This window comes from Papio anubis, chromosome 14, assembly GCF_008728515.1.
Source record: "Papio anubis isolate 15944 chromosome 14, Panubis1.0, whole genome shotgun sequence".
Classification (NCBI taxonomy): domain Eukaryota; kingdom Metazoa; phylum Chordata; class Mammalia; order Primates; family Cercopithecidae; genus Papio; species Papio anubis.
Genome location: NC_044989.1, coordinates 91,497,324 through 91,519,337, shown reverse-complemented (window position 1 = coordinate 91,519,337; position 22,014 = coordinate 91,497,324). Strand labels below are relative to the sequence as shown.

The following is a 22,014-nucleotide window of genomic DNA, read 5'->3' as shown; positions in this document are numbered from 1 at the left end:
AATTCCTAAAATGAAAAAGTCATTCTAGTCTACAATCTGCCAATGTCCCGCTTTGACAGTTAGATTTTGAAACCAAGAGATGTCATGAAGTTCCTTATATCATACAGGCATTCTTTTCTTAACCTACGTTTGTTGGCAAATCCCTTGAATTCTAATATTTTGTTTACTATTCTATGTTCAGAAATACTCTCCTCTAGCATTTTGAAACTGCATTTCAGGAATAATTCAAGCAGAATCCAATATTTATTAAGATAATTCTGATTGTATTTTGACAATAATACTAAGTTTTATTCAATTAAGGCAATTATGTTAATTTCACAACTTATCTGAAAATTGAGATATTCAAGATTAAAAACATCATTAATACATTACAGGAAAAAAAAAAAAATTAAATATGCCAAGAAATATCCTAGTTGCTTAGGCTTTGTTTCCCAGATGTTCTTGCAAGAGGCATGTCCGTGTGTGTGTGTGTGTGTATACATATATATATATATTTTTTTTTTGAGACAGAGTCTCACTCTATCACCCAGGCTGGAGCGCAGGGGCATGATCTTGGCTCACTGCAACCACCGCATTCCGGGTTCAAGCGATTCTCCTGCCTCAGACTCTCGAGTAGCTGGGATTACAGAAGTGCGCCACCACACCCAGCTAATTTTTGTATTTTTAATAGGGACAGGGTTTCACCATGTTGGCCAGGCTAGTCTCGAACTACCGACCTCAAGCAATCCGCCCGCCTCAGTCTCACAAAGTGTTGGGATTACAGGTGTGAGCCACCATGCCCAGTCGGCATGTCCATATATTATTACACTGCATTATATTCCTCAACAGAAGAATCTCAGAGGAACAGAACCAGCACATCCTTCACCTGTACTCCAGCCTTAGAGCACACATAGAGTAGACATCACAAAGCACTCCCTAGCTCTTTAAAGCTCCTCTACAAAGCTAAGAACTTGATCCAGCGGCTTCAAAAATGGCAAAATAATGTTTAAAACCCCAATTATTAATGTAAATCACAATTACTTCATGTCTTAGAAATGAAACTTCTCAGTCGTACCTAACTCAGAGGTGGCAATTTCAGGAATAGTGATCCTAACCATGGAGCCGTTACTCAGTTCCTAGATGGAAACAAATCAGAAAGTAAATAAAATCTGTGCATTCTAAGTCTTTGAATGTCTTAAAAATAGCTGGTACAAGACTTCGCCTATCAAAGCAATAAAATAAATGAAAAACAATTTCAAACAGAAATGAACACTTCCAAATTTCAGAAACTTTAAATGTAATTATTTGCAAAATGCTTTCCAAAATGCTTGTTTTAATAAAAAGTGTCTAATCTTTATACAGTGAGTCACCATCATCAAAAGGACATTTACTTTTAATGAAAAGACAAAAAATCATATCAATATACAACTCAACTGACTCAACAAGCTTTCATTTTCACTGTTTTTAAAAATACAGAAACTGTAGAAAACAAGCAGAATTACTGTATAGTAAAAAGTAAAATAGTGCCAAAAAATGACACAATAGATTTTTTTAAATCATGAGAAATGTTTGTTGTCATTTTTCAGATAAAATTTTCTATTCTGTCAAATTTGAAATGCCAGCCCACCTCTTGGAAAGCTACCAAATGTTTATACTTACTAGGGTGACTCTGTTATGGACAGGATCTCTGATAGAATGAATGTAAGTTCCAAGTTGTTGGAAAGTACAATCCTCATTATAGAGAGAATCATGAAGTTTTGAAGAATCCCTCAGCTCTGGAACTGGCGACAACAGAACAACCTGTAAAAAGTCATAAACATAACACAAATGAATTGTTTTCTGAGAAATTAAGGACAAGGAAACTTAACTCTTTCTTTTTTGCACATGGTCTAACAAACAATAAGATGTAATGATTTAAAAACATTCTGCTCCAAGCCAAGCACACTGGTGCGCACCTGTAGAGTCCCAGCTACTGCGAAGACTGAGGCAGAAGAATCACTTGAGCCTAGGAATTTGAGGCTGTAGTGAGCCTGTGAATAGCCACTGCCCTCCAGCCTGGGTGACACAGCAAGACCCTGGCTCTTTAAAACATTTTGTTCCAGATACAATGAAGTACCAGCAAACCAAGGTCCTCACAGAAAACAACTAGAAAAGGTAGGTAAAAGGAAAACATCTAATTGATGGCTGTGGGAAAACTGTGGAAGCAACCTGGACTTGAGGGACCAAGATCTAGGAGAGAAGGCAACTGCAGGGAAGGGGGCCAACATTTTCATCTGAAGAAAGCAACTGCAGGGAAGGGGCCAGCGTTCTTGGGGAACCTTGCTTTTCCTGCTCTGGCCATCTGCAAATTTTGGTGGTAAGAGGAATATATGGAAAGGCTGACAATATGCAAGGAAAGTCATAGCTAAGAGGGAGAGAAGCCAGCAGCACCGTTAGCAACCTTACAGGGCTAAAGACTAAACTGTGGGCCGGGCACAGTGGCTCATGCCTATAATCCCAGCACTTTGGGAGGCCGAGGCGGGCGGATCACTTGAGGTCAGGAGTTCAAGACCAGCCTGGCCAACATGGTGAAACCCCATCTCTACTGAAAATACAAAATTTAGCCAGGCATAGTGGCAGGCGCCTGTAGTCCCAGCTATATGGGAGGCTGAGGCAGGAGAATTGCTCGAACCCAGGAGGTGGAGGCTGCAGTGCAGTGAGATTGCACCACTGTACTCCAGCCTGGGCAACAGAGCAAGACTCCATCTCAAAAAAAAAAAAAAACTAAACTGTGATTTGAGGCAGCTGAGGCACTAAGAGCCCAGGAAGAAAGGACAATAATGAAAAAGCAAACAAATGAGACCAGCATTTCGTGGCATTTCCCTTATAGGCAATTATTTACTCAAAAATACAGGAACAGTATGTATTTGCTCTACTACAGATATGCAAACAAAAAATTTAAATAATCTTAGTTACTATCTACATGCAGATGCTTCCAATCTTAATCTCCAGTCATGACCACTGATCCTTTTTTGGTTCCTTTAATTCAATTTATATATCTCTAAGTGAATATCTTGTCAACACTGACAATCAAGACTAAGATGTATTTATTCTATTCCAGATTCTACTCTAAAAGTCACCAGGAAAAATTCAGCTCCACTGGTCCTGGCTCTAAGTCTACTAGCAAAATCTTCCAGAGAAGTGGAAAAGCCATCAGCCAATGTGTTAGACTATTATTTCCATGACCTTACACCTATCAAAAAGGCACTAATTGTTACTAGGCTTATAGAATTCTAAAAAAGTTGGAAATCATTTTCCATTATAAAAGAAATTCTTCCGAATCACACAAAACACTCTGACACTTCTCCAGTTCCCCTTTGAATGTTCTGCAAATGTGCTGGTGTGAAGGAAAAAATTCAATGTTGCACATGTTTAAAAATATAATGAAGACACAGACATTATCGAATACAATTGATAACAATAACCTTCCCTTTGAACTGTCCCTAAACATCCACACTCACATGTTCTTTAAATACACACCACTTTTCTCCAGGCTTCCTAACTTGGTAAATCCAGGTACCTTCCCAGGTCATTCAGAAAATTCGGAGCCTCATGTGACATCACCTTTCCCCAGCCCAGGAGCACAAAACCAATCAGCTGTCAAACTCATTTCTACGTCTCAAGGCCTCTCATGTGATTCCCTCCTTTCCACACATATTCAGACCCTCTTCATACTTCTTACACTGACACAGACAACCTCACTTGGAGGCTAACTGGTCTCCTTATCTTTAATCCCAAAATACACCTATCTACAACACAGATCCAAAACCTCGCAACTCCTTTCTCAAAATCCTGTAAGGCCCTGGCAATTGCATTCAGAATAAAACCACCTTTTCATCCTTTCTTCCTTTAAGAGCACATTAGTAAGAGTATAAATCCCAGTTTTACCACTTATTAGGTTTATTTCATTGGTAACCTCTCATTTGTAAAAAAAAAAAAAAAAAGATTCATTTCATAGTAGTATCTTCTCAATAAAGCTGTTCTAAGGAAATAATACTAATAAAGCACTGAGAACAATGCCTAGCACATAGAAAATGCTCAAAAAAGAGTATTGTTATCCAAACTCTATCCTGCCGCACCCTACTTGTACTTTTATAAGTATTTATTCTACAGATTTATTGAGTCCTTAACTAATGATTAGGAGATGAAGATACAAATATCCATTAAAAAATGTTCCACATTATCTGGCCTTCCTGCCTGTGCCTGTGTGATTCCCCCTTGCCCTGAATGTTCCTTTCTACCTACAGATATCCTACTCATCCCCAAGGTCCAAACCAAGACTGACAGCCTCAGAGATGAGGCTTTGATTTTGCCATGTCCTCCCATTGGATGTTATCTTCCCATCAGTCAATCAACGATGGTACTCTCTTTTCCTCATTCGTAAGTCATGAGTCTTTCTTAAATTCTAATTTCTTATGCAGACAGTACATCAACTCCACACAATTGTGAGATCCCTAGATGGAAAAGAATGTATCACTTCCATCTCTCCAGCACCTTCAAAAAGTATCACACACATCACAAGGGAGGTCAATGTATGTTAACTGAATCACTTCTGTTTGAAAACATTTATTCTCCAAGTACTAATTAAAATTAAGTTAACCATGGAAAGAACTAATATTTGACCAAACTTCTTTAAAAAATGTTAACTTTCTGACAACACCTAGTCCATTTCTTACCTCATCCAATGATCCAAGGAGTTTACTAAGAGGCTTTGGAGTACTAACGCCGTCAAGTGGAGTACTGGGCCGGGGCATTGTGTTGGACATCGTCAGAGAAGGAGCTGGCAGTCCAGGAATAAAAACCTTTCCCACCTTTAAGCAATAGAAACATGCGGAAAAAAAATATTGCTTTTAATGCATCATATCCTTAAATAAAATGTTAAGGAACATAAACATATATTTCTTTTGATATTTCTAAGTTTATGCTCACCAAACACAACAAAGAAACAATTCAAATGTCAATAATCTATCCAATTCCACCATCCAACTGCAAATATTTTGGTATAATTTTGGGTTTTTGTTTTTGTTTTTTTTGAGACAAGATCTCACTCTTTCACCCTGGCTGGAGTACAGTGGCATGATCTCAGCTCACTGCAGCCTCAACCTACCAGGCTCAAGTGATCCTCCCACCTCAGCCTCCAGAGCAGCTGGAACTACAGACACATGTCACTACACTTGGTTAATTTTGTATTTTTTGGTAGAGACAGGGTTTCACCATGTTATGCAGGCTGGTCTTGAACTTCTGGGCTGAAGCGATCTGCCCACCTAGGTCTCCCACAGCTTGGTATAATTTCTCTTGGTTGGATTCCTTCTCTTCATTACTGAAGACTTTTTTGCAGGCAAGGAGGGGAATGTTAATATAGTCAACACATTCTATAAAAATCTGTACACTATGCACTCTTCTACCTTTTGGTCATAAAGACAGTAAGAACACTAAGCTTTCAGAGACTATAGGCAACAATCTTAGAAGTCTCAAACCTTGAGAGAAAGAGCACCAATTATCCCCCAGGGGCTTAGAAAATAAGGTCAGGTAATGCTCAAGAAATTAAATCCAACCTAACTCAAATTGCTCTCCAGCACACAATCTGTCTTCAATAATAAACTCTCAATTACTTCTTCCTCAAAAATACTCTATATAAATTAGAATAAATTCTTTGATCTTAAAAAAAATGAGTCGGCAGGGCACGGTGGCTCATGCCTGTAATCCCAGCACTTTGGGAGGCCGAGGTAGGTGGATCACCTGAGGTCAGGAGTCCCAGACCAGGCTGGCCAACATGGTGAAATCCCATCTCTACTAAAAATACAAAAATTAGCTGGGCATGGTGGCATACACCTGTAGTCCCAGCTACTTGGGAGGCTGAGGCACGAGAACCGCTTGAACCCAGGAGGCGGAGGTTGCAGTGAGACGAGACTGTGCCATTGCCCTCCAGCCTGGGCAACAAGAGCGAAACTCCGTCTCAAAAAAAAAAAAAGAATGAGTTGACAATTCATGCTAACCACTCCTTATTTTGGCTATCTGTAGGGTACTTAGGAAAAACAGAAATTCACATCTGTACAGGCTGAAAACGTGGTAAGACTAAAAAGGAGATGCTCAGAACTAAAATGAGATCTTAACAATATACATATTCATGTTAATACACTACTCAAAAGCTAACAAAATAATAGGAGTTGCACCAATAAAATCCTTAGGCTTAAAAACAAAAATAACAGTGAGAACTAGTTATGCATAATTTTTTAAAAGCTATCTCAGACCCCTAATTTATGAAAAGATGGGATAAGCACATACCATGCTATTTCCCCCATTAATCACCAAAAAGAAAAAAAAAACTGAAAAAAATTTATAATGCAACTAACAGAAGATTCTGAAAAAGTAAAGAAAAGAAGACCAACTGGCTAGTAACCTGAGACCCAGGAATGACCTAATGATGAATTCCCTAGGTTTTTGGTTTTTTTGACTCCTTACATAACCACGCCTCAGGCTTTCAAAGTGTCTGCAACACAGACATTCCAATGTTCACAGACAAAATAGGCACTAAGAAACTCTTACTCTTTCCAGCCAAAGTGTTGGGAAAAGAGTGTCCAATCAGGACAGAAACTTTTCACTATACCTGCCCTACTCTTTGCAAACACCAAGAAAAAAGTCATGGCCCTCCCTTCCTCCTCACCAGGAGGCACAGTGAAAATTTTGAATGTCCCTCATCTATTTGAGGAAGCCCCCTTCTATTTCTAGTTTGCTGAGAATTTTTTTTATCACAGATATTTGATTTCATCAAATGATTTCTCTGCATCTATTTAGATCCTTGGTCAGCAAACTATGTTCCATGACCAAATCTGGCTTGTATCCTGTTTTTGTACAGTCTGTGAGCTAAGAATAGGTTTTACGTACTTAAATGGTTAAGGAAAAAAAAAAAAAAAAAGACAAATATGTAACAGAGACTGCGTGTGGCCCATAGAGGCTAAGATACTTGTCTGAACTCCTACATAAAAAGTTTGCCAGGCTGGGTGCGGTGGCCCATGTCTGTAATATCCCAGCACTTTGGGAGGCTGAGGTGGGAGGACTGCATGAGTCACAAGGTCATGGGTGTAGTAAGCTGTGATCTGACCACTGCACTCCAGCATGAGTGACAGAGCGAGACACTGTATCAAAAAAAAAAGAAAAGAAATTGCCAAGGATGGAGAGGACATGAACAACATTATCAACCAAATGGAATGAACTGACATTTATAAAATATTCAAGGGTGCCTTCTTGGTGATTTGGCCCTTTAACTAAAGTCTCTCTTTGTTCCTGGTCATTTTTTTTTCCCACTTTATAGTGACTCCAGCTATCTTTTGATTATTGTTTGCATAATATATCATCTTTTTTCCATCCTTTAACTTACCTATGTCATTATATTTGAAGAAAGCTTCTTATAACCAACATATATAGTTGGGCTGTATTTTCTAATCCCTTCTGCTAGTCTGTTATGTGTGTTAGACCATTGTATTTAATTAGTGGCCTAGTGGGATTTAAATCTGCCATTTAATATTTGTTTTCTGTATATTCCCACTTTCTTTGCTCATCCAGAAGAAGCAACTCTTCAAGTTTGATCATAAGATTCTGGCAATTCTGTTCAAGTTTGGCAATTCTGTTCAGGTTTAATCATAAGATTTTGGCAGTTTAGTCACATCTTAAGGCTCTACTTCTAATTCTAATTATCTTGCTATTTCCACCACATCTGCAGTGACTTCCTCCACTGAAGTTTTGAGCCCCTCAAAGTCATCCATGAGGGTGGGAACCAACTTCTTCCAAATTCCTGTTTATGTTGATATTTTGTCCTCCTCCCATGAATCATGAAGATTCTTAATGGCATCTAGAAAAGTGAATCCTTTCAGAAGGTTTTCTTTTTCTTTTTCTTTTTCTTTTTTTTGAGATGGAGTCTCGCTCTGTCACCCAGGCTGGAGTGCAGTGGCACGATCTTGGCTCACTGCAAGCTCCACCTCCCGGGTTCACGCCATTCTCCTACCTCAGCCTCGCGAGTAGCTAGGACTATAGGCTCCCACCACTACCCCTGGCTAATTTTTTGTATTTTTAGTAGAGACAGGGTTTCACTGTTAGCCAGGATGGTCTCAATCTCCTGACCTTGTGATCCGCCTGCCTCGGCCTCCCAAAGTGGGGGATTACAGGCGTGAGCCACTGAACCCGGCTCGGAAGGTTTTCAATGGACTTTGCCAGATCCCTTAAAGGAATCACCATCTATGGCAGTTCTAGTTGAATAATGTATTTCATAGTAAGACTTGAAAGTCAAAATTACTCCTTCACAGGCTGCAGAACAGATGTGTCAGCAGGCATGAAAACAACATTCATCTCCTGTACATCTCCCTCAGAGATCTTAGATGACCAGGTGTACTATCAATGAGCGGTAATATTTTGAAAGGAATCTTTTTTCTGAGCAATAGTCTCAACAGTGGGCTTAACATATTCAGTAAACCATGCTATAAGCAGGCGTGCTGCCATCCAGTCTTTGTTGCTCCATTTATAGAGCCCAGGCAGAGCAGACTTGGCCTAATTCTTAAGGGCCCTAAGATTTTTGGAATGGTACATGAGCACTGGCTTCAACTTAAAGTCACCAGCTGCATTAGCCCCTAACAAGAGGGTAAGACTGTCCTTTGAAGCCAGGGACTAACTTCTCTCAGGTTATGAAAGTCCTAGATGGTATCTTCCTCCAAAAGAAAGCTGTTGCATCCACACTGAAAATCTGTTTAGTGTAGCCACCTGAGTCAATTATCTTAGCAGCTTCTACATCAGCACATGCTGCTTCACCTTGCACTTCTGTGTTATGCAGAGGGCTTTCTTCCTTAAACCTCAAGAATCAATCTCTGTTAGCTTACAACTTTTCGTCTGCATCTTCTTCACCTTTCTCGGCCATCACAGAATTGAAGAGAGTTAGGGTCTTGCTATGGATTCGACTTCAGCATAAGGGAATGTTATGGCTTGTTTGATCTTCTGTCCAGACACTAAAACTTTCTTCATATCGGTGGAAAGGCTGCTTCGCTTTATCAGTTGCCATGTTCACTGAAATAGCACTTTTAATTTCCTTCAAGAGCTTTTCCTTTGCATGAATAAGTTGGCTCTTGCGCACAAGTAGTCTGGCTCTCAACCTATCTCGGCTTTCAACGTGCCTTCCTCACTAAGCTTAATCATTTCTAGTTTTTTTATTTAAAGTGAGAAACTTATGATTCTTCCCTTCATTTGAAAACTTAGAGGCCATTACAGGGCTACTAATTAGTCTAATTTCTTTTTTTTTTTTTTTTTTGAGACAGAGTCTGGCTCTGTCGCCCAGGCTGGAGTGCAGTGGCGCAATCTCAGCTCACTGCAACCTCTGCCTCCCGGGTTCAGGTCATTCTCTTGCCTCAGCCTCCCAAGTAGCTGGGACTACAGGCACCCATCACCATGCCCGGCTAATTTTTTGTATTTTTTAATAGAGACGGGGTTTCACCGTGTTAGCCAGGATGGTCTCGATCTCCTGACCTTGTGATCTGCCCGTCTCGGCCTCCCAAAGTGCTGGGATTACAGGCGTGAGCCACCGCATCCGGCCAATTAGTCTAATTGCAATATTGTTTTGTCTCAGGATACAGGGAGACAGGAGGAGAGGGACAGAGACAGGAAAGGGGTCAAATGATCAGGCAGACCACACAAAACATTTATCAAGTTCCTCATCTTATATGGGTACAGTTCATGGTGCCCCAAAACAATTCCAATAGTAACATCAAAGACCATTGATCACAGATCATCATAACAGATAAACTAATAACAAAAAGGTTTGAAATATTACAAGAATTATCAAAATATGAAACAGACACACAAAATGAGCACATGCTGCTGGAAAACTGGGACCAACAGACTTGCTCAACACAAAGTTGCCACAAACCTTCAATCTGTAAAAACAATATGCAGTTATCTGTGAAGTACAATAAAACAAAGCACAAAACGAGGTACAATGGAACACTATTAAATATATACATAACACTGAATGAGTAAACAACACTACGCATCAACACAGACAAATCTAAAACAAATATAATGTTGAGCAAAATAAGGACATCAGAGGAGAATACACGGTATCTTTTCCATACAAAAATTCAAAAACAAGGAAAACTAAATAATGCATCTTTTAGTGATACATACATAACCGTAAAAACTAGTAACATGAACAACTGATTTATCACAAAATCAGGATTCTTCTATCTCGAGGGCAGGGGAAGATGGGACGTAATCAGAAAAGAACATAATAAAAATAAGGACACTGGCAATATTCTATTTCTCAACCAGCATACTGGGTAGATGAATATTCACTTCATTACTATTCAAACTGTATGTATTTAAATTTCATAATTTAAATTTGTAAAATGTACATTCTCTGTGTATATTTCACAAATGTTAAAAAAATACAGCTAACATATACCACATTTAATATAATGAAACTTTACCAGAACTTTAGTACTTACCAAAGGTACCCATGCTTCAATTTCAAAACTAGTTTAACTTTAAAAAAAAAAATCTACCTATACTCATTGAAGGTTTCCCATCTGTGACAGGTTTAGAGTGCCAATGCATTTAATAGCAGTGAGCCATAACCCTCCAAATTAGGACCCACCTGAATGGGAAGCTTCACTGAGAATTATTAACAAAAATCTTCTGCCAAATTGTGCAGGCAGGAACACAACAAATTTAAAATATCAATCTAAAGTAACATTAAAAATATTCATAGAGGCAGTCTGAAGTCCTACTAAATGCATGGAGTGCTATTTTTTGCTTACCCGAACCACTCCTGTGTATAGCACCAGGTTTCCACTGCCTTCCAAGACCAGCATGGTGTCTATTTTCTAAAAAAAAAAAAAAAAAAAAAAGACGAAAAATTTATTTCCCAATCTGAGCAAATTAACAGATTTTTTGACTGAAAAATCTGATGAGGCACAATAATTTTCAACTTCTCAAATGTGCCTACATTACCTCCACTGGTGCTGCATCCTTTGCTGGTATGTTGGTCACTGAACCAAAGATGAGCTGGGTTTTATCATTACTCTCTTGAAACTTTACACAGCTAAATAATAAAATAAAAAAGAAACTTGATACATGCAACAACCTGCATGGGTATTAAAAGTATTATGCTGAACAGAAAAAGACAATCTCAAAAGTTTATATACTGCATGAGCCCATTTATGTAACATTCACAAATGTCAAATTATCAACATAGAGAATTAGTGGCTGCCAGGATTGGTGGGTAATGGCGTATGTGACTATAAGGAGTTAACATAAGACAGACAAAGATGTTTTGTATCTTGATGGTGGTGGTATTTACACACATCTACACATGTGAAAAAACTGCATAGAATCATATATACACATAAATGAGCACATGTCAAATTGATGAAATTTGAAATAAAGTGTGTAGATCATCTATTTCCTGGTTATGATAATGTATTAAATAGTTATATAAGAGGTTACCTATGAGGGAAAAAGAATGCAAGGTACACAAGACTTGTTTACTATTTTGTAACTTGCTGTGATCTATCGTATTTCAAAATATGAAGGTAAATAAATGGGCAAAAGATCTGAATAGATATTTTACCTAAGAAGATAAATGAATGGCTAATAACTTCATGAGATGATCAACATCAGAATGCATAGAGAAAAGCAAATTAAAGCCACTTCACAACCACTAGAAAATGGTTACAATCAAAGAGTGTGATGATATCCAATCCTGTCAAGGATAAAGGGACATTAACCTTCATATTTTGCTGGTGGGAATATAAAATGATACAGGCTATTTGGAAAACAGTTTGGTGATTTCTTAAAAAGTTAAACATGAATTTACCATTCAACCCAACGACCCAACCCTAGGTATTTACTCAAGAAAAATAAAATCACATATGTCCACATTTTTGCTCAAGACCTTTGCTCAACTGTTCATACCGTCATAATTCTCAGTAGTCAAGAGGTGGAAATAAACCAAAAGTCCATCAACTGATGAACAGATAAACAAAACACAGTAGATCTATACAATGGACTGTTACATAGCAATAGGTATGAAATAATGGTACATGTTACTAAATGGTAGATCCTAAAAACATCACGCTAAGTGAAAGCTAAACACAAAAAGCTACATACACTGTGTGTACATACATTATATATATATAAATGTCCAGAAAAAACTAATCTATAAAGGCAGAAGCCTAGCATGGTTGCCTGACACTGGAAATGAGAACAAGACTGACTGCAAACAAGCACAAGGAAATCTTTGTATGGTGATATAAATCTTGTAAAATTGGGGTTGTGGTGATGGTTGTGTAACACTGTAATTTACTAAAAATCATTTATTTGTACAGTTAAAACATGTTAATTTTATGACAGGTAAATTATTTCTAAATAAAACTACTTAGCCAAAAAAAAGGAAAGAAAAGAAAAAGAAAAAGGAGTGCTGAGTTATTTACACAGAAACAATGGGAAACACATACACTTACCGTAACTGGAGCTGGGACTCCACTAAAAAGCACAGGAACTTTTGTCCACATAGGTCAGATGTAATAAACACTTTTGAGGCTTGTGAATTTTTCTCTCTATAATAGATACATTAATAAAGTAACTGTCAGCACTGGTCCAAGAATCTACCACAGTAACTAACTACTAGAGGTCTTTGAGGCCAGGCGTGGTGGCTCACGCCTGTAACCCCAGCACTTTGGGAGGCCGAAGCGGGGGGATCACGAGGTCGGGAGATCCAGACTGTACTGGCTAACACGGTGAAACCCCGTCTCTACTAAAAGTACAAAATAAATTAGCAAGGCACAGTGGCGGGCGCCTGTGGTCCCAGCTACTCTGGAGACTGAGGCAGGAGAATGGTGTGAACCCACGAGGCAGGGCTTGCAGTGAGCTGAGATCACGCCACTGCACTCCAGCCTGGGTGACAGAGCAAGACTCCATCTCAAAAAAAAAAAAAAAAAAAAAAAAAGTCTTTGAAAATATTCTGCAAGAAATCTAAAAACTACTTAGGTCAAGCAATAATCTTGAAGACACAAACATTTCTAAGAATTAAACTTCAGGCCGGGCGTGGTGGCTCAAGCCTGTAATCCCAGCACTTTGGGAGGCCGAGACGGGCGGATCACGAGGTCAGGAGATCAAGACCATCCTGGCTGACACGGTGAAACCCCGTCTCTACTAAAAAATACAAAAAACTAGCCGGGCGAGGTGGCGGGTGCCTGTAGTCCCAGCTACTCGGGAGGCTGAGGCAGGAGAATGGCGTGAACCCGGGAGGCGGAGCTTGCAGTGAGCCGAGATCCGGCCACTGCACTCCAGCCTGGGTGACAGAGCGAGACTCCGTCTCAAAAAAAAAAAAAAAAAAAGAATTAAACTTCATGATCTTTTCAGTTCTTTGATTATGTTTTAATCATGTTCTAAGATCCTTTCAGTTCTTTGATTATGAGCTCATTAGACAGCTTTGTTGGGGAAATCTACAATAAATTTAACAATTACTGATGAACTTTTAAATTACATACAATGTAAGCTAGCTACCTGTAAAGTAATGCAAACTAAGCTACTACTTGTAAAGTAATGCATGCAAACTTGAATTCCTATCCCTCAAAGGGTCAGATCTTTCATAATGCTATTTCTCCTATCTACCCCTCTCTCCTTCTCAGATTAGGCCTCCTTCACATCTCTTTTTGAAATCATCTAATTCCCAAATCTTTCCTTCTAAAGTGCTATAGAAGGCCAGGTGTGGTGGCTCACACCTGTAATCCCAGCACTTTGGGAGGCCAAGGTGGGTGGATCACCTGAGGTCAGGAGTCTGAGACCAGTCTGACCAACATGGAGAAACTCCGTCTCTACTAAAAATACAAAATTAGCCAGGCATGGTGGCACGTGCCTGTAATCCCAGCTACTCGGGAGGCTGAGGCAGAAGAATCATTTGAACCTGGGAGGGTTGTGTTGAGCCGAGATCATGCCATTGCGCTCCAGCCTGGGCAACAAGAGTGAAACTCCGTCTCAAAAAATAAACAAATAAAGTGCTACAGAAGACCCATAAATCTAAAAAATAAGAATCTATAATATATTCAACTTACAAATAAGTTTAAAGAAAAATGATTTTTAATTGTAGGATACTTTTATTTTATATATGAGAAACAAACCAGAGACTACTTCAACATTGTATCCACATCTTTACTTTCTTCAGACTACCTATCCCCCATTCCATTCTCTCTAAGAGGATGCATTTGCCTTATATTTCAGATAAAACGAGGCTCTAAGCTTTGAGCTCAACCTCCTGCCTTACGTATCTGATCAACCTTCACTTCTTTATCCCAAGCCTAATCTCACCACTTGTGCACCTTTCTGGTTACTTGTTCCATCAATCATTTCCTCTCATCTGCATTTTCAGTGCTTTCCCTTGAGTATAGTCCATTTGCCTACTATTTCACATTAAAAGTCTTAAAATATAAAATGGACTCAACATTAGAGTATATAAAAGACCTTGTCAATTTGACTGGATATAAAACTTATACTGTGGTCAAGTAAGAAAATATTGGGGGTCGGGGGCACAGTGGCTCACACCTGTAATCCCATTACTTTGGGAGGCAGAGGCAAGCAGATTGCTTGAGCCCAGGAGTTTGAGACCAGCCTGGGCATCACGGCAAAATCCCTTCTCTACAAAAATTACAAAAAATTAGTTTGGCATGATGGTGTGTGCCTATAGTCCCAGCTACCCGGGAGGCTGAGGTGGGGGAATCACCTGAGCCCAGAAGGCCAAGGCTGCAGTGAGCTGTGATTGAGTCACTGCACTCCAGCCTGAGCGACAGAGTGAGACCTTGTCTCAAAAAAAGAGAAAAAGAAAATACTGGGGCAAGACATCATGAAAACTAATTCTATTATAGTTCAGCAAAAACAAAACTCTCCTTGACCGAGACTCCCTCTAATTTTGTATCTTCAATCCCACTCAAAGGCAAACTCCTTAAAATAGTCCGTATGCCTATGTTCATTTTCTCAGTCCCCATTTACTTTTTCTACCCCACTTTCCCCCGCCATCCTCCCAGCTTAAAATGCTCTGGCCAAGGTCACCAAGGAACCCACTGCCACCCAGGCACCTCCTCTCTGGGCTCAACTCTCATGGCCACACTTCACCAGTACCTGGCAGTACTGGCATCTCCGTATTCTTGAAATGCTCTCTCTTTTATGTGTTCTGTATTTCCTGCTCCTTCTCCCATCTGACCTCTTTTACTTTGTCTCTCTGTGCCAGTTTTGTCTCTTTCCATTCCCCAAATCTTAAGTTTCCAGGACTTCAGTTCCTAGCCCTCTTCTAATTCTACACCACTGGATTTTAACTATTAGGAGGCCACAAATCCCTTTGAGAATCTAAGGAATGTTAAAACCCTCTCCTTGGGAAAAGGTCTATATACTACATGTACACACAATTATTGAATACAATAATTCTTCAATTCTAGTCCAATTCTCTTACCTCAATCACCACTTATGAGCTGACAATTCCACATTTATTGTTCTGCTCTTTCTCAAACTTCCAACACACTTATAAAGTGCCTTCTTACCGCTGTCATCAAATAGACCAGAGGCCGAAAGGACAATCAGTAATCTCTCAAGCCTCCTTTTTTTTTTCTTTTTATCCCCCAGACAGTCTCACTCTGTCACCTGAGCTGGAGTGCAGTGGTATGATCTTGGCTCACTGCAACCTCCAACTCCCGGGTTCAAATGATTCTCTCACCTCAGACTCCAGAGTAGCTGGGACTACAGATGCACGCCATCACACCTAATTTTTGTATTTGTAGTAGACATGTGGTTTCACCACGTTGGCCAGGTTGGTCTTGAACTCCTGAGCTCAAGTGATCCATCCGCCTCAGCCTCCCAAAGTGAGTGATTACAGGTGTGGGCCACTGCGCCTAGGAAGCCTCCTCTTCATTAGCCTTTTCCCTCCCTCTGCACAAACCAGAGTGGGAGTACTTATAATTCCCTAAACACACCACGCATTCACCAGCACTTTTGTTCTGATCTCAGCTGCCATCTGTGGCCTTTCCCAACTTACCTGCCTAGAAATACCTATTCATCTTTCAAAGCCCTACCAGCAAAAGTAGTCCCTCCAGTGTCACCATCCTTCAGTCCCTTTTGAGGACAGGGACAGTGAGTTATCAGATTGTTAACTAGCATATACATTGGCATATAAGTTAACACATAAATTCTTAAAGAGAATATAAAAGAAGAAAGGTCACCCAGAACAGAGATCTAAGCTATGTTTCCCAGAAAGTAAAGCTGGCACTCAACTAATATGAACATAAAACTTAGGAAACATGCTAAAATTTCCTCATTGATAGAAATTGTTTCTCCCGGCCGGGTGCGGTGGCTCAAGCCTGTAATCCCAGCACTTTGGGAGGCCGAGACGGGCGAATCATGAGGTCAGGAGATCGAGACCATCCTGGCTAACCCAGTGAAACCCCGTCTCTACTAAAAAATACAAAAAACTAGCCGAGCGAAGTGGTGGGCGCCTGTAGTCCCAGCTACTCGGGAGGCTGAGGCAGGAGAATGGCGTGAACCCGGAAGGCGGAGCTTGCAGTGAGCTGAGATCCGGCCACTGCACTCCAGCCTGGGCAACAGAGCAAGACTCTGTCTCTAAAAAACAAAACACAAGCCAGGTGCAGTGGCTCAAGCCTGTAATCCCAGCACTTTGGGAGGCCAAGACGGGCGGATCACGAGGTCAGGAGATCGAGACCATCCTGGCTAACACGGTGAAACCCCGTCTCTACTAAAAAAATACAAAAAAATAGCCCGGCGAGGTGGTGGGCGCCTGTAGTCCCAGCTACTCGGGAGGCTGAGGCAGGAGAATGGCGTAAACCCAGGAGGTGGAGCTTGTAGTGAGCTGAGATCTGGCCACTGCACTCCAGCCTGGGCGACAGAGCGAGACTCTGTCTCAAAAAAAAAAAAAAAAAAATTGTTTCTCCCTAGAACAAAAAACACCTGAAATCTGAGAGATTATTACTATAAAGGAAGAAATATCAGATGACAAAATAATATTTTTATGATGACTATTTTTTTTTTGAGATAGAGTCTCACTCTGTCACCCAGGCTGGAGTGCAGTGGCACGATCTCAGCTCACTGCAACCTCCACCTCCTTGGTTCAAGCAATTCTGTCTCAGCCACCTGAGTAGCTGGGATTACGAGTGTGCACCACTACATCCAGCTAATTTTTGTATTTTTAGTAGAGACACGGTTTCACAATGTTGGCCAGGCTGGCCTCGAACTCCTAGGCTCAAGTGATCCACCTGCTTCAGCCTCCCAAAGTGCTAGGATTACAGGCATGAGCCACTGCGTCCAGCCTATGATCACTTTAATATCATTAATATCCTCTGTTGAAACTGAGGTGACCTTAATACATATCTCTATATATTTTTACATATATTAATAACTGATCATGGCCAGGCGCGGTGGCTCATGCCTGTAATTCCAGCACTCTGGAAGGCCGAGGCGGGCGGATCACCAGGTCAGGAGATCAAGACCATCCTGGCTAACACGGTGAAACTCTGTCTCTACGAAAAATACAAAAAAAAAAAAAAAATTAGCCGGGTATGGTGGCGGCACCTGTAGTCCCAGCTACTCCGGAGGCTTAAGCAGGAGAATGGCGTGAACCTGAGAGGCAGAGCTTGCAGTGAGCCTAGATCGCCCCACTGGACTCCAGCCTGGGCGACAGAGCAAGACTCCGTCTCAAAAAAAAAAATAAAAAAAAAAAACAACTGATCATATTAAAAGGAAACTGTAAACAAAATGCCATATATTTCCCAAGACTTTTAGCAACATTTTTCTTTGAATACAATAATATATACAACGAACCTTATATTAGTCATCGTTTCTGTCCACAAATGGTCAATACACAGTTCAGGAACAATTGGCTCAGTTTCTGGTGCAAGAAAGGAGCCATTAGAATTACTGTTTGGAGAATGAGAAATACTGTGTCTCTTTGGAGACTGATTATGGCTTGAAATGTTGAACCTTTGCACCCCTGAAAAAGAGTGCACTCCTAAGGCAGGAGAATGAGCACGACTGCAAAATAAACAGAGGACAGAGTACATCACAGTTAGCAGGGCAGGCTTCTATGACACACACTCCAATGACACTTCCCAAAATTCCACAGACAGAAGAGCATTCATGGCATAATCCAGGTCAGAAATTAAAATTTTTCAAAAAGGAGTAGCTATTTAAATGGTTTATGTCAATGTGCTTTACTATATTCCAAAGATTTAGAATTCTTATTAGAACTCATCTTTTAAAACTAAAACTTAGATCATCTTCTTTTTCAGAAAACGAACTGATTATTCAAAAAGCTCTAAACTATGTCCCTGTATAGTCAGACATATATATATATCAGCAAACCAATGTCCCTGTAGCACCAGACATAGATAGCTGGTGATTTAAATATATATCTATATAGAGGACAGATACATTTAGGTACCAAATAACAAAGAAAAAGAAAAAAGAAAAACGAACATAAATTAAGGCAAAAGTAAAATAGTGCCACAATATTTTGGGAATTAATATTCATCAAACTGTTGCCCACATAGTGGTAGAAACGAGGCAACTAATCTTAGGACGAGCATAGGCAGCTTCAAAATATGACTCAGGAAAGAATGTGGCAGCTTCAAATACGACTCAGGAAAGACACATTCGAAAGAATGTGGCATGGTAAACTTAGCTATCATAGTAAAAGTGGCTCAGGGCTGGGCGCGGTGGCTCACGCCTGTAATCTCAGCACTTTGGGAAGCCGAGGCGGGCGGATCACAAACTCAGGAGATCGAGACCATCCTGGCTAACACACTGAAACCCCATCTCCACTAAAAATACAAAAAACAAATAGGCCGGGCATGGTGGCCGGCGCCTGTAGTCCCAGCTGGAGGCTGAGGCAGGAGGACGGTGTGAAGCCGGGAGGCGGGGCTTGCAGTGAGCCGAGATCGTGCCACTGCACTCCAGCCTGGGTGACAGAGCGAGACTCCACCTCAAAAGAAAAAAAAAAAAAAAAGTGGTTCAATTGGGATAATGGCTATTTCCCCTAAAAAATATCTCCCCTAAATATATTTCCCCTAAAAAAAGCTGTCAACAGAAATTCTAAATCCTTCAAAACAAAAGAGAAAGCTTAAAAAGAAAAACCAGGAAACCCTTCTACCTTAGAGCTGCCATGTTGGAAATAGAAGGTGAGCGAGAATGTAGACTGGGTGATGAGGTTGAGCGACTTTGACTGTGAATGGAGGAGTAATTCTGGAAAGGTGAAGTCACAGGGGAATCTCCTTTGGAGAGGCTTCTGAGATGTGCTGTGAGGGAGCTGCTAGTGGCCACATTCTGTGGGGTTCCCCCCTGTTCAGAGAACTTTAAAACAACATTCTCTTCCTTAAGTCAAAATAAAGAGAAAAAGGAAAAAAAAGACAATAATTAGAATAAAATAGCAATTTCCTTGTAAGAATGCAAGCTGAAGTCAGTTACTAAAGATACAGTATTTCTTCTTTCCTAAGAAGCTCAATCTGTTTCTCAAATGAGGCCAGGTGCAGTGGCTTACATCTATAATCCCAGCACTTTGGGAGGGTGAGGCAAGAGGATAGCTTGAGCCAAGGAGTTCAAGACCAGCCTGGGCAACATAGCAAGATGCCATTTCTACAAAAAATTAAAAATTAGCTGGGAGTGGTGGTACACACTTGTAGTCCTAGCTACTCAGAAAGCTGAGGCAGGAGGATCACTTGAGCCCAGGAGTTCAAGGCTGCAGTGAACTATAATTGTGCCATTATACTTCAGCCTGGGTGACAGAGTGAGGCCCCATCTCTAAAGATGATGATGTGATGATGATGATGATGATGATGATAATAAAACAACTATTCACAAGTGATTTTTCAAAAAAAAAAAAAGTGAGGGTATGAAGTATTAACTATTCTTTCATATATATATATATATATATATATATATTTTTTTTTTTTTTTTTTGAGATGGAGTCTCGTTCTGTCACCCAGGCTGGAGTGCAGTGGCACGATCTTGGCTCACTGCAACCTCCACCTCCCAGGTTCAAGTGATTCTCCTGCCTCAGCCTCCCGAGTAGATGGGATTACAGGAGCCACCACACCTGGCTAATTTTTTATATTTTTGGTAGAGATGGGGTTTCACCATGTTGGCCAGGCTGGTCTTGAACTCCTGACCTCAAGTGATCAGCTCACCTTGGCCTCCCAAAGTGCTGGCACTACAGGTGTGAGCCAATACGCCCGGCCTACCCCTTCCTATTAAGGAGAAGTGACTTGCCTTTCTCCTTACCTCTGATTTGACTCTCCGGAGAGTCCACACAGAATGCACATTTTGAACGGCATCGTAAGTCATTACAATAGAGGGGTCAGTATTGAGGAAAACAATTTTCATTGCATGATCTACAACATATTGCACCCGTGATGAACCAAAAATACCTTAAAAATAAAATAGAAAAATCAGGTATAGAACAATAGGCTTTACAAGACTGATACTGATGAACAGAGCTCTTAAAATTGTTAAAGAACAACCAAGGCAAAGAGAGCACAAAATCTATTAATATCTTAAATAATTAACTCTGAATTTTTAATAAATTTACTTTAGGCATCAACTTCCTTAAAATACATTAAAGATGACAGCATCACAAGTTTCAGCTTCACATACATGCTGTTAAATGTTAAGACTTGTGCTGACTCTCACCATTAAACGAATCAGCCACGGGTAAAAGGTAGATGACTTCTTCAACAACTTACTTATTTATAAATTGCATTAAACTATTCTGTCAAGTTTGACTTCCTTATTGGTTCTGTTCTTCTGTATGAAAGCTGTACTCTATAATTACTATTCAGACAGTGCTGAACAGTACACTGTTGTTGCTGCTTTACTAGTTACACATGCAAAACAAGGTTTTTCCCAGTGAGTTCAGCTTTTAATCTAAAGTACCATGGACTGGTCTCCATATCCTTATTTAACAGGAAATGTTTCCCACTCAGTTAAAATATTGAAAAATTTAAAAATGCGATTTTATAATCATAAGAAATACTTTATAAATAAAAATCATGCCACCATATCAAAATATCTACTATTAATACATCAGAGAATTTTTGGTTTTCTTCATACATATATACACACTTTATACATTTTTACAAAATTATAATCACACTGTGTTAAAGTTTGGTATCCTACTTGACATTACAAATAAGCAACTTCTAGTTAACTAAATGTTATTCAAAAATATGATCAATAATGGCTGCACTCCTCTCTCCAGTCCATGCCTCCAAGATGACAAAGAAAAGAATGAACAATAATTGTGCCAAAAAGGGGCACAGCCACGTGCAGTCTATTCATTGCACAAACTGTACCCGACGCATGCCCAAGGACAAGGCCATTAAGAAATTCATCATTCGAGGCTGGGCACGGTGGCTCACGCCTGCAATCCCAGCACTTTGGGAGGCCGAGGTAGGCGGATCACGAGGTCAGGAGATCAAGACCATCCTGGCTAACACAGTGAAATATCGTCTCCACTAAAAATAAATTAGCAGGGTGTGGTGGCAGGCGCCTGTACTTCCAGCTACGCAGGAGGCTGAGGCAGGAGAATGGCATGAACCCGGTAGGTGGAGCTTGCAGTGAGCCGAGATTGCGCCACTGCACTCCAGCCTGGGCAACAGAGCGACACTCTGTCTCAAAAAAAAAAAAAAAAAGAAAGAAATTCATCATTCGAAACGTAGTAGAGGATGCAGTAGTCAGGGACATTTCTGAAGCAAGTGTCTTCAATGCCTATGTGCTTCCCAAGCTGTATGTGAAGCTAAATTACTGTGTGAGATGTGCAATTCACAGAAAAGTAGTCAAGAATCCATCTCATAAAGCCCACAAGGACCAAACACGCCCACCCTGATTTAGATCTTCCGGTGCTGCCCTACAACCCTCACCAAAGCCCATGTAAGGAGCTGAGTCCTTAAAGACTGAAGACAAGGCCAG

General features: G+C 40.3%; 1 protein-coding gene across 8 annotated transcripts in view; it reads right to left on the bottom strand.

Annotated features, from left to right (window-relative positions):
* The window catches only part of ANAPC1 (anaphase promoting complex subunit 1), a 118,225-nt gene that overhangs the window by 76,497 nt on the left and 19,714 nt on the right, over positions 1-22,014 (bottom strand). For all 8 annotated transcript variants that reach the window (XM_021925199.2, XM_009184949.4, XM_017947860.3 and 5 more), the window contains 9 exons: positions 20,329-20,474; positions 19,202-19,422; positions 17,875-18,084; positions 12,519-12,614; positions 11,008-11,098; positions 10,815-10,880; positions 4,695-4,829; positions 1,639-1,779; positions 1,055-1,115 (listed from right to left, as the gene is read on the bottom strand). In XM_021925199.2, coding sequence (XP_021780891.1) covers positions 1,055-1,115; positions 1,639-1,779; positions 4,695-4,829; positions 10,815-10,880; positions 11,008-11,098; positions 12,519-12,614; positions 17,875-18,084; positions 19,202-19,422; positions 20,329-20,474 — 1,167 coding nt within the window. The remainder of the gene's footprint in view (positions 1-1,054; positions 1,116-1,638; positions 1,780-4,694; positions 4,830-10,814; positions 10,881-11,007; positions 11,099-12,518; positions 12,615-17,874; positions 18,085-19,201; positions 19,423-20,328; positions 20,475-22,014) is intronic.